The 13,980-nt window shown below is 36.6% G+C and overlaps 1 protein-coding gene and 1 pseudogene across 1 annotated transcript in view; one reads left to right on the top strand and one right to left on the bottom strand.

Moving 5' to 3' along the window:
- The window catches only part of TANC2 (tetratricopeptide repeat, ankyrin repeat and coiled-coil containing 2), a 352,115-nt gene that overhangs the window by 258,884 nt on the left and 79,251 nt on the right, over positions 1 to 13,980 (bottom strand). Inside the window, exon 2 of the mRNA XM_036755887.1 lies at positions 10,764 to 10,874. Within this exon, the coding sequence (XP_036611782.1) occupies positions 10,764 to 10,874 (111 nt within the window). The remainder of the gene's footprint in view (positions 1 to 10,763; positions 10,875 to 13,980) is intronic.
- On the top strand, positions 2,583 to 3,577 carry LOC118847428 (annotated as a pseudogene).

Here is a 13,980-nt window from a genome sequence, read left to right as displayed (position 1 = left end):
AGAATTAGAGGCAGCTAGGTGGAACAGTGGATAGAGTGCTTGGCTTGGAATCAGGAAGACCTGAGTTAAAATCCAATTTCATCAACTTCCTAGCTGTGTGGCCTTTGTGTAAGTCACTTAACCTCTGTCTGCTGTTGGAGAAGGAAATGGCAAACCACTCCAGTATCTGCCAGTATCATGGGGTCGTGAAAAATTGGACATGATTGAACAACAATAGCAAGAGACAAGATATGATGAGGGCCTGAACTAGGGTGGTGGCAGTATGAGTGGAGAGAAGGAGATAGATGTAAGACACCTAGATACAGAAACAACTAGACCTGGCAATTTATGGAAATGTGGGTTTAGAGAGCGTGAGGAATCAGAATAATGCCAAGACTGCAAACCTGCGTGACTAGGAGAATGGTGGTGCACTCAACAGTCACAGAGAACTTTGGAAGAGAGGAGGGTTTGGGGGGAATGACTTCTGTTTTGACCATAAGATCTCTGACAGGAGATCACCGAAAACTTTGTATAGTTTCAGGTGATTGATGAGGTTATAAATCATCCTGCAGAAGGCTAAGAAGAGGATGAAAGGAGAGGAAGTGCTGGGACTAAATATACACTGTTTTTTCAAAGAGTTTGGCTGAGAAAGGGAGGGGAGAATACAGTATGAAAACTAGTCAGATTTTTTAAAGGACAAGAGACATTCAGATATGTTTGTATCCAGCAAAGAAGAAACTAGTAAAAAGGGAGAGACTGAAGATTAGAGAGAAAATAGATGATACTGGGGGGTAATTTGCTGAGGAAGACAAGGGAGAATGGAAAGGTCTAATGTTGAAAGCAGGGCTAAAGCTGGGCTTTGAAAAAAATCTAAAGATTCTAAGAGATGGAGGTTAGGAGGGAGTATATTCCAAGCATGGAGGACAGCCTGTGTAAAGATACAGATATAAATCAGGAAAATGAATGAAGAATGTTCAAAATCAAAAGATCAATCTGTAAAAGCATCTGCCCACTCAAACCACCATCTGGGATATTTATTTTAAAAAGAACATCTGTAGCATACTTCCTGATATTTCTGTAAGCCTTTAAAGCATGGGGATTGACTGAGTTCAGCAGTTCCATTTTGCATAATCAGTTCTAATTGATTTTAAATCTCTGTTTATTCCTCCTTGTCTTCCACTCTGTATTTTCTTTCTGATTGTCATATATTCATTCTTTCCTCTAGTCTACTTAATATCTACTTTGGCCCTTTTTCACGTGTTCCATATACATGTTATAAACCTTTGGTTACAATTGTTGCTGTTCCATTATATTCAACTCTTTGTGACCCCATGGACCACAGAATGCCAGGCCACCCTCTACCCTCTACTATCTCCCTAAGTATGTTCAAGCTCATGTTCTTTGCCTCCATGACACTATCTATCCATCTCATACTCTGCTATACCCATTTCCTTTTGCCTTCAATCTCTCCCAGGAATAGGGTCTTTTCTAAAGAGAACTGTCTTCTCATTATGTGGTCAAAATATTTAAGCTTCAGCTTCAGTATTTGCTCTTCCGGTGGATAGTCTGAATTAATTTCTTTAAGTATTGAATGATCTGATCTCCTTGCTGTCCAAGGGACTCTTAAAAGTTTTCTCCAGAACCACAATTCAAAAGTACTGATTCTGCCATACTCAGCTTTCTTTATAGTCCAATTCTCATAGTCATTCATTGTTACTAGAAAAACCATAGCTTTGCCTATACAGACCTTTGTCTGCAAGATGGTGTCTCTGCTTTTTAGTACACTCTCCAGAGTTGCCATCACTTTCCATCAAAGGAGCATCTTTTAATTTCATGGTTGCAGTTACCTTCTACAGTCATCTTTGAGCTCAAGAATATAAAATCTGACACTGCTTCCATTTCTTCTCCTTCTATTTGCCAGGAAGTGAAGAGACCAGCTGCCTAGATCTTAGTTTTTTTTTTTATGTTGAACTTTGTGTGGGATACAAGATTGTGAAAGCTTCCCATGAGTAAATCAGGCAAGGTAATACTCAAATAGTACAACTTTAGTTGGGATGTAGACCTCACTAGGCCTAAGTTTCGTTTTCCTGTAAATCATATGATTTCGGGGAAATCAGGTGGTCTCCCCCTTTCCCCCTCCCCTAGCCTACTCCCATGCCATCATCTTAACATTGAAATTTCCCTATAAGGTAATTCTGTAGTTTCTATGCTAGTATTGGGTAAACTTAAGATTGTGAGGCCACCTGTCCCAGCAAATAGGGACAGGGGTCCAGCCTCTAGGGGTGGAATTTCTTAGAATTGTTTGTACAAGGTTATATATCCCCTTGCTTGCCTTCTCCCCCTTGCCTCTCTGCACTACCATCCCGCCCTGCTAGTGGGAGATGCCCAATTCTCGCGAGACTTGATCAAATAAAGATTCTGTTTTGTTTCTACCTTGAGAAAACTGAGACACCTCTGTTTTTGTTTATTTTGAGCCTGTGGTTTGTCCCACACAAGCTTTAAGCCAGCTTTTGCACTCTCCTCTTTCACCTTTATCAAGACTTCTTAGCTTGAAGCCTGACTAGCTCCCTGATCTCACAGGGCTTGGCACAGCTTTTTTCAAGATGTCTACCATTCATGAAATTTTATGCAAGCTCAATTTGGCATTCTATACTTGGCAAGCGCATATGGCTCTGTCAAGGCTTATCAAAACTTTGATGTTGGGAGGGATGCTATAAACATTGAGGCAGCCATCCAGACCAAAAGGATGAATGAAGTTACCATTGTCAACATTTTGACAAATGGCAGCAACAAACAGAGGCAGGACACTGCCTTTGCTTATCAGAGGAGGACGAAAAAGGAACCTGTATCAGCACTGAAATCTGCCTTATCTGGCCACCTGGAGACAGTGATTTTGGGCCTTTTGAAGACACCTGCTCAGTATGATGCTTCAGAGCTGAAAGCCTCCATGAAGGGTCTGGGTACTGATGAAGATTCTGTCATTGAGATCACCTGCTTATGGACAAACCAGGAGCTCTATGAAATTAATAAAGTCTATAGAGAAATGTACAAGACAGAGTTGGAAAAAGATATTATTTCGGACACATCTGGTAAATTCTGCAAATTGATGGTTGCCCTGGCAAAGGGAAAATGGGCAGAGGGTGGCTCTGTGATTATGAGCTAACTGACCAAGATGCTCAGAAACTCTGTGATGGAGGAGTAAAGTGGACGGGTATCGATGTCCCTAAACGGATCAGTATCATGACTGAGAGGAGTATGTGCCACCTCCAGAAAGTATCTGAAAGGTACAAGAGCTTATAGCCCTTATGACATGCTAGAGAGGATCAAGAAAGAGGTCAAAGGAGACCTCAAGAATGCCTTCCTCAACCTGGTCCAGTGCATGCATTTTACTGACTGACTTTATGATTCCATGAAGGGCAAGGGGACCCATGACAAGGTCCTAATCAGGATCATGGTCTCCTGCAGTGAGGTGGACATGCTGAAAATTACATCTGAATTCAAGAGGAAGTATGGAAAATCTCTGTATTACTTCACCCAGCAAGACACAAAGGGTGACTACAAGAAGGCACTCCTGTATCTGTGTGGAGGAGATGACTAAATGCCATGTGGAAAGAAATGACCAATGCAGTTGTAATAGCCAGAAATAATGCTTTCTGCTCCTCCCCCTTGTAATTTCAGAAAATCAACTTGTGGTAACTTGCAATTAACAGTAACTTGTATTAGTCCTTTTTAGGGTTATGTTATTTGCTTTCTTGTACTTTTTTAGTCACGTATTCATTGCTTGTCTTTCCTTAAGTTTTCTCCTTAGCCAAAGGAATGAAAATTCCAAGGGAATGGAAGTGAAATCTCTGATGTGAAACACTGGGCTTCTTGTGTCCTGTGTCATCAAAAGACAAATAAACTAAATTTTTACTTAAAACAAAAAAGACTTCTTAATTCTTCTTTACTTTCTGCCATCAGAGTGGTTTTATCTTTGTTGATATTTCTCCTGGTAACCTTAATTCTGGCTTTTGATTCATTCAGGCTGGCTTCTCACATTATGTACTCTGAATATAAGTTAAATAAATAAGTTGATAATATCTTTGTTATCCTCTTTTTCCATCCTTAAACCAATCAGTTGTTCCACGTTCACTTTTAACTATTGCTTCTTGACCTACACACAGGTTTCTCAAGAGACAAATAAAGTGATCTAGGGACTCCCATCTCTTTAAGGACCACAATTTTCTGTGACCTACATAGTCAATGGCTTTACTGTAGTTAATGAAGCAGAAGTAGATGGTTTTTCTGGAACTCCCTGGCTTTCTCCATAATACAGTGAATATTGGCAATTTGGTCTCTAGTTCCTCTACCTCTTTGAAAACCAGCCTGTACTACCGGCAATTCTCAGTTCACATGTCTGAAACCTAGTTTGCAGAATCTTCAGCATAACCTTGCTGGCATATGAAATGAGTACAACTGTTTGGTAATTTGAACTTTCTTTGGCACTGCTCTTCTTTAGGATTGGAAAATAAACTGATCTTTTATAATCCAGTGGCCACTGTTGAGTTTTCCAAATTTGCTGGAGCATTTAACCACATCATCTTTTAGGATTTTAAATAGCTCAATTCCACTATCCTTACTGTTAGCAATGCTTCCTAATGCCCACTTGACTTCATTCTCCAGGATGTCTGGCTCTAGATCCACACCATCAGGAATGCAATACTAGCCTCATGTACACTTTACTTCTCCCTCTGTCTATTGTGTCTACAATACATATATACAAAGAAAATTAAGGAAAGCAATAGAAAACAAACAGGTTTTTAAAATGGTATTTATAGGTGTCAGACAATCCATGTAAAACACTAATTTAAAGTGGAAAAGTTAATAGCAGGAGGAAAATGTGTATGCCTAGACATTTTAGACTTTTGATAGGTGGCTTCTGATAATTTTCTTGGCATAGAAAAGACTGGGAAGCAAAATGATAGCAATGAAATGAGTTAAAGGTATTTTAAAAGTCTAACCTAAACCAAGCTAAGTAGAAGAATAAAAACATTAGTCACTCCTTTATTTGTTCTACTATGTACAATATTTCATTTGCTTTTTAAAAAAAATATTATGGTCACTTGTATCATACAGAAAATAAAACCTTGATACAATTGATGGAAATTGAACTTTTGCCTGAAAAGGCATAGCGAGAAGAGGATAGACTCCACCGAACACTTTGCATAAAAAGATCAATACAAATAGTTATGAATGTGGCTAAATTATTTGCTTCTCAACTGCTTTCCATTCTTGACTTTATAGTACATTCTAATTTTGTGGCTGTCACCTTAAAGAATGTCCTAATAACACGACTATTTTATTTTTAGGAGATTTAAATAGTCAATCATTAAAAAGAAGCACTTCAAAGTCCTCTAGAAATATTAAGGATAGGTAAAATCTTGTGTACTCTTAGAAGATTGTTTTGGCTGGTACTTCCTAGCCTAACATGATGTGAAGAAGCATCCTCCAAGTCTGTCTCCTGGGCCTTTATATTTTAAGTCTAAGGGACTAACTTCTGGAATTAAACTTTGAGAATTAGAATCAAAGTTGAAAAGGAGCTTAGAGACCATCTAGCCCAACCTTCCCCAAGGAAAATATACTCTTGCAATGGTGTTCAACATATGACCTACGCCTATGCCACATTTGAAACAAAGATTCACAGAAATTAGGGTTGGGAGGAACCTTATAGATCATCTGCTTCTCTCTCCAGGAAACCGAGGAACAATTCAGTTAGATGAAAGACCACAGAACAATTATAATTACCAAGATGCGTCCCAAAGAGGAGATGAGAAAATACATCTCTCTCTTCTTCACAGAGGTATGGGGACTGAACCTGGGGGATGGTGGAAGAGGAATATTGTATATACTGTTAGGCGTAATTGATGTATTGGTTAATTTTCCTGAACTGTTTTTTGTCCTCTTTTTCATATTTTTGGCTACAAGGGATGGTTCTCTAAGTAATGGTGGGGGAGGGGAAGTATATTTGGAAATCAGGGTGATATAAAAACAAGAGATACTAAAAATTAAAAGTCACAATCTAGTTAGAATAAGAATATAAAATATATTTAATACAAAATACACTAAGCATTTAAATACATTTCCATAATGATTCAAAATATATTTCAGAATCTTAAAGTACCTTAGGGTCATCACTGTGAACATCAGTTATCACTGTGCAATATTATAAATCTCCAGGGTGGAGGAGGTTGGGTTAACTTTGGTATTGACTGATGTATATCCTAATAACTGTTTTCTTGAAAAAAATCCTAGAGATTTACTCAGCTTGTTTACATTGTCATTTATCCCTTTCTCATAAAAATATAGATTGTATCCAACAAAAAATCTGGTTATTTAAAGTTTCTGGTTGTCTGAAGTGAGAATAAACCATAACGATGTATGTTGGTCACATCAACAACCATTTATTAAGTGTTTATTATGCTACAGGTACAATATTAAATGCTGGGGATTCAAAGAAAGGCAAAAAAAATAGTTCCTCCTCCTCCTCTCATATTCAAACAACTATGTGAAAAAAGATAAGCAAAGGATAAAGTAAAGGTACTCTCAGAGGGAAGGTACTAGGATTAAGGAGAACTAGGAAAGACTTTTTGCAGAAGGTAGGAGATAGTGATCCTTGATGACAGAAGATTAAAAACCTCAGATGCATTCATAGATTCAGATCTGAATCTTGGCTATGAGCCAGCAGAGAATACCTACTTTTTCTAGTCTTCATTTTTCTCCCAAGACAAAAACTAAAAAGTATATATAATCAACTGAATTCGTCAATTAAATCTCTTCCATGAAATCTTAGTTCAGATCCCACCTCAGACACTTATTAGCTATATGATCCCGGGCAAGTCACCTAATCTCTCTCAGACTCAAGCTTCCTCATCTGTAAAATAAGGATAACAAAATCACCTTCCTCGCAGTGTTGTTGTGAGGATCAAATGAGATGGTGGTATCAAATGCAAATATAAACAGATCCCTAATTGACTTAAACCATAAATTAACATTATTTATGTTTTACTGCATTTCTATTTATTTTGTTAAAAATTTCCCAATTACATTTTAATCTGATCCAAGCCTCATTCTGGAGTTTTGGGGAAGCTACTTATGGCCTGTAGGTTTGACACTTCTGATGTATTATATAAATGCCAGCTATTGTTATTATCTGCCCAGATGAAGTAATTACTCTGTGTAGTTGTTTTCTTTGTCCTTTTCACATTACTTTGAATCAAACTTATTTTGGCATATGTTGTATTTCTCCCATTAGGCTTCAAGCTCCTTGAGAGTAAGGATAACACTGTTTTTTCATCTTATTTACACAATGTCTACACAAAGAAGGTACATAACAATTGTCCTGTAGTTCATCTACATAATGCTATTATTTGCTATGTAGATTTTTAAGAATTCAAATCAATTCATCTTAAATTTCTACCATAAAAGTAATTTGATTTGATGATCATCCAAATTGCAATTAGAAACTTTGAGTCCAAGCACTTTCAGATTGTGTTAAAAAATTATTTTGACTTAGTGGTCATATTCCAGGTCCTACTCAGCTTTAACCGACATCCATGATTAACTGACATCCACAGGCTCATATAGATGAACCCATAGGAATGAATGTAGACGTAAGTCCACAAACCAGATAAACATCACATTTCCATCCTCTAAACCCAAAGACTTCCTTCCTTCAACTTAAACGTAGTCAGGAAGGAGTTAGGTTTGGGTAACACAGATAAGACAGTTATATCTACTCCATTCAGTTAATTGTGATAGGAGAAAATTCCTATGAATACATGTGGAATGTGGAAGCATTTCCAACTGGAAAACCTGAGAAAAACCTGGCAGCAACCCAGTAGCTTTCAGTGTAGGTCTGGCTCCATTTGTGGGACAGACTCTGTAGTTTTTTTTTTTTTGTTGTTTTTTGCTCTCACATGTGGAGCACACAAGCTAATAATATTGGCCCATCAACCTTAATTTACCTCCTTTGTCAGTTCCATATAACTGCCAATAATGGTCATATAGTAAACTATGATCACGATGTAATGTTGTATGTTAAATGATGTAATTTTAAAAAATACTGCTATAATGTGATATGAAGGAAAAAGTTCATCAAAAGTGAAGAAATTCTACTGTTGGTTTTGTTTTTAAAATTAAATAAAAAGAAAACAAGTATTTCATTCCTAAAGTGACCACTATTATCTTTTTCCAAAAAATTAAGTACCACACATTTTTTGAACCCTTATACTTGTTTCAAACAAGAGAAGTAGTAGAAAATAATACCTGGATTTATTTTGGTTCAATTCCAATAAAACAATAATAGCTGGTATTTATATGTAGTTCTTTAAAGTCTGCAAAACACTTCACATACTTTTTTCATGTGAACCTCATGAAAAGCTTGTGTGGTAATAACCATAGGTATTACCTAAGTTTTACTAATGAGAAACCTGAGGTTTAGAGAGGTTAAGTCACAAGACTAATAAGTGTCAGATGAAAAATCTGAACCTAAGTCTTACTGCCTCCAAATCTAGTACCCTATTCAATATGCCATGAAGTAAAGAAGTAATGCTAATTGCAGATAAATATAAATAACTATGTGTACTAGATTTTAGTAATATTAGATTTTCATAATAATTTAACATTGACATTCCCTAATATATAATAAATTGTGGCTGTGTTCTTTAGATTCTACCTTGGAGTACCTTAAGGATATCAAATGAACAATCAGATAACGGAAGGTGTGGATTCCCTGTTTATTTTGGCATGTACATCAACATGTCTAAAACTGAACTCTTTATCTGCCTCTTCCCCTTTTCTTAACTTCCCTATTGCTTTTGAGGATTTCACCATCCTCCCAGTCACCCAATCTCAAAAAAGAGGCACCATCCTAGATTCTTTACTCTCACTGCCCTATCCAATCAGCTGCCAAGTCTTGTCATTTACATTTTCCTAACATATATATAACACATATGCCCACTTCTCTGTGACACTGCCTTTCTCAGTCCTCCTTAAACTTATCTTAGTGCATTCCCTCAATTTATCTTATACATGTCTTATTTATACAGAGTTGTCTACATGTTTTCTCCCCCCACAGACTGTGAGCTCCCTAAGACCTGTTGTTGCTGTTCTTTGTATCCCCATGATACTGTGACATAGTAGGTACTTAATAAATAGTAGGTAATTACAACATATTTTCTCTGTCTATACTCTCTAAAGTCTAAGTTGATATTTTCCTGGCATTCGGAGAAGGCACACAGCAAGGCTGTTATTAATGAACTGGTAGAGCTTATGAAGGTTAACTCTTTTCACCTTTGGTTCATTTTTAGCATCAACAAACTAGAGAAGCTATGGAGATAGGAAAAGAGAAATTCTCGGTTGCCCAAATAGCATGAACACTGTGAAGGTCTCAAAAGATGGAATATTTCACCCCTCTTCCCAACCGCAATGCACTATAGAAACGTGTGTTCCCTTTTGGAAATAGAAAAGTCAGTTCCCAAAGGGACTGATTACCTTTAAGGATGGAAGCTTGAGACACATGGGGTCTACCACAAGAGATAAGAAAAATTATGGATTGGTTTCTCAAACGTAAAATCAAATTCTTCTTTTATGACAAATCTAGCCCTTTTTTCCTCCTATTTCCTCTTCTATCTGGCTCCATAGATGAATTATTCTGATAACCAAAATGAACCACTAAGATTTTACCACAGATCCCATACTTTCTAGAGTTAAAAGGATCATTTTACTAAAATTGACTCTTTTGTAATTAAGAATGCAGTAGGGGCAGCTAGGTAGAGCAATGAGTAGAGCACCAGCTCTGGAGTCAGGAGGACCTGAGTTCAAATCTGGCCTCAAACACTTGACACAATTACTAGCTGTGTGACCTTGGGCAAGTCACTTAACCCCAATTGCCCTGCTTTCCCCCCTAAAAACAAACAAAAAGAATGCAGTGGTCACACCTAACTGTACCTTATCAACAAACCTGCAAGACCAAAAGAAGAAACTGTCAAGAGAGAAACAAAATACCTCAAAGCAAGCTACATCCCTTTTGGAATGGAACATCCTTGACATAGCTCTGTAGACTGGTTGCATAGTAGAAAAGTGGTTGCCAGGCAACTTATCCAAGTTTAGAAGAATCTAAGCATTGATAATGAGTCTGAACCACAGTTTGGCTCCTGTATATGAAACATTTCAGTCAACTCCCATATCTGTTCAGAGACTATTTATAAGAGGATGCATCTCTAAAAGTCAGAGACCAAAAGGAATAAGACACCAATTCAAGGAGCTATAGTAATTTTGCTCTAATTGAATTTACTATTGGTAATATCTCTGAATTTCTCTATAATAGTACAGAAATCTAGTAGGTTTCAAGTATGAAGGACCACACTTAAAGTTTCTACTTCAAATATATAAAGGCTTTTTCTTCATGCTTTCAGCGCTTCTTTTTCTATAAAAGGTAATTCCCTTAAGTAACTCTCAACATCAAAACATACCTGAAATGGTCTATGTATTAAAATTCACATGAATTCCCTTGAAAACTGCCTTAAAAACCTTTTCAGTACTTATTTTTATGATTAAGAGGGGAGCAAAAAAAAAAAACAACGGAGAAAGATGTCTGCCATCTAGCAAGGAAAAAAATATGTAATACATTGGGAGAGAATTTAATGATTTTTGTATGTGCAGTATGAATGTGAAATACTGCTCTGCTGAATTGGCCCGATCCAATCCTCCCTCTTTCAAAGAAGACACTTTGCATGCATGCTTACCAGGGCAGTATTCATCAACGTCCAGTTTCTGTGCTGAAGTGAGTGTTGGTGAGCCAAGATCAGATTCTGGGATTCGTGGGCTCTCAACAAACTTTGCCTTCCTCAGAGGGGCTAAGATGAAAAATAGAGAGAGAGAAAGAAAGAGAAAGAGGAAAAAGGAAAGGAAAATATAAAGGAAGAAAGAGAGAAACAGAAGAAAGAAACACAGAGGGAAAGAGAAGGGAAGAAAGAGAGAGAAACATAGAGGGGTCATGAGTAAGGGGAACAGCAGGCAACAGATGGAAGCACTTAACTGAACGACACTGTCAGACTCAGATCAAGTTACCCTATTTTTTTTTTGTGCCAGAAAAAAAATTATCTGCATTCTTCACAGAGGAGATGGGTCTTGTAAAGAAAAAAAAAAAGGTCATTGAAAAATGGAAAACTTTCCTTCTAAGTGTTCAAAAAGAACAAACAGAAGTGTTTTAATTGTCTACCTGTTATCTTAAGTAATTTTTTTTACCCTTTCTCAAGTAAAATGCAGTCTTATCTTGCATTTCTTAGCCATTAAAGACAAGCAAATTGAGGGAAAGTGCAGAACTGAGTTTTAAGATTTTCTTATGGAAGCTATGAAATCAAAAGGCTTTATTTAGATAGAAACAGACACTAAAATATTATTAATTCATGCAAATATCAGCAGGATTTACTATAAACTGACAAACTGAACTGACTTTGCTCATCAAGGAAATCAATTCTCATGGATCAGTCCCATAAGCCCAAGGAATCAAAAATTAGAGTACGAAGCCAAAATTGTTTTTGGACTGATACCATATAAGCTAATAGAGTCATGTTAATTTTACATAAGCTGCTAAAGAAATGTGACAAGTTAAAAATTTCAGCCATGAATAAATTGGATTTTGTAAAGTGTTAGGAAGGTATGAAATGTGCTATACTAACCATAAATATAGAGCTTTTAAAAAGGCAATTTCATCTAATCCCCCCTCCAAAAACAAAAAACCAAACCACTCAACCCTGTCATGAATAGTTTGTCCAAATATTTTAGAAAATTGTTTTGTATTTTAGATTTTAGTCCATTCACTATACATGCTCAGGAAATGTGATAGGTCCAAAAGTCTTTAAAAATGCAATAATTTTTATATTATCTTAGAGTAATAGTGGCTTATATACATTTATATAGCACTTTAAACTTGTATCACTTGTTCATATAATTTATTTTATTTGATTCTCAAAACAACATTGACAAGTTTATAGTAAAATGCTAAAATCCTGATTTTTACAGAAAAGGAAATTGACTCAGAGAAGTTAAATGACTTGTCCAAAGTCATAAAGATAAGTGGCAGCCCTAGAATTCAAGCCCTGGTATTTCAACTACAAGTCTAGTCCTTTTAATGATAGTATACCTTTCTTTACTCATTCACTCATTCATTCATTCAAAATACATGTATTTTACTATTGTCCTTATTATTATGCCTACTATGTACTAACCGCTGGGTATATAACTGACAAGTGAGATAGTCCTTGTCCTCAAGGAGTTTATGTTCCACTGGGGGAAAATACACACACACACACACACACACACACACACACACACACACACACTCACACTCACAGATAAGTAAATACAAAACTTGTAAAACAGAAATACAAAGTGACTGGGACAGGAGGTTCACCAACAACTGGTGAAAGCAGGAAAAACCTCTAGAAGCGGGGTGTCACTTGAGCTGAGCCTTAAGGGGAATTCTAAAAGGGAGAAATGACAATGGAGAACATTCTATAAAGCAAGGACAACCAGAGCAAAGCCATGGAAGAGGCAGATGGAAATATCATGCAAATAGGGTAGTTTGACTGGAATGCAGAGTGTAGTGAGGGAGTTAAGTAAGCCCTCAAAAGATAAGAGGGAGCTAGACTGAGAGGGGGTTTAAATGACAAAGAGAGGTATTCCTATTTTAAGCTAGATAAAATAGTCACTGAAGCTTCTTTAAAAACAAATAAATATTTTTTCAATCAGCAAAAAATCTGCCTTCTATCCTTCTTTCCCTCCCCCACCTTACCCTAAATAAGAATGAAAGAAAAATAAAACTGCTGTTGCAAGCAAAACAAATTTCTGCATTGTACATGTCCAAAAAATATCTATCTCATTCTGCACTCTAAGTCCCTCACCTCCCTATCAGGAGGTGGGTAACATATTTCACTATTAGTCCTCTGGAATCATAGTGGGGAATTAACTGGTCAGAATTTATAATTTTCTTTAAGTCCTTTGTATTAATCATATTGTTGTCAATGTTTAAATTATTCTCCTTGGTTCTACTCACTTTACTCTGCAGCAGTTCAAATAAGTCATCTCAGTTGGATCTGAAGCCATGCCCTGCATAATTTCTTACATACACCAGGATTTCATTGTATCTACGTACCATAACTTGTTCAGTAATTCTCCAACTGATGGGCACCTCATCAGATTCCTATTCTTTACCACCTCAAAGGACTAAAAATATTTTTGTGCATCCCTACAGTTTGTTTTGCTTAGAACTAATCATTCCCTTAATCCACTCTCCCTCTAATCCAGTGCTTAGCACAAAGTCTGGCACATAGGAGGCACTTAATAAATGTTTGTTGACTGACTAATTCCCTCCTCTTTTTGCGGCTAAATATGAGGAAGACTCACAGAAAATACTTGGAGAGGTAAAGAAAGGCATTGTTGGAGTTGGTTTTGTAATGTACCCAAAGGTAAAATTAACATTATTCCATGGGATAATTTGCAATACTGATGATATCTGCAAATATACAGCCATGAAAATTATTGCAGTTTATGCAATAGTTTATCAGTCACTGAGGATGAAGAGGCAGGGCAATTTTGCAAAGAATATAATAAAACTCTTCAAATTAAACACACATATACTCTGATACTAGATTGTTTAACCACGAGATGGGAAGAAAAGGTAAGGATGGTGAAAAATATGCAAAAGCATGGTACAAAAATATAAACAGGTTTGTAGACTACATGGAAATCTCATATAGTTATATTCTGAACATTCTGAAAAAAGACTTGGTAGGTACTAGAATGGCAAGCACCAAATACAATCATAAAGAAGAAGAGATTTTAGTAGCCTAGAAAAGACTTGAAATTAATATGAAGTTATCCCTCAATCAGCTATCTATGTACAATAAAACCACAACTTGGCAGAACAAAGAGATATGGTAAAAGATCAAGACAAAAGCA

This window comes from Trichosurus vulpecula, chromosome 4 (genome assembly GCF_011100635.1).
Source record: "Trichosurus vulpecula isolate mTriVul1 chromosome 4, mTriVul1.pri, whole genome shotgun sequence".
NCBI lineage: Eukaryota > Metazoa > Chordata > Mammalia > Diprotodontia > Phalangeridae > Trichosurus > Trichosurus vulpecula.
Note: the sequence above shows the minus strand (reverse complement) of the source record. Positions and strands in the feature narration are given on the sequence as shown.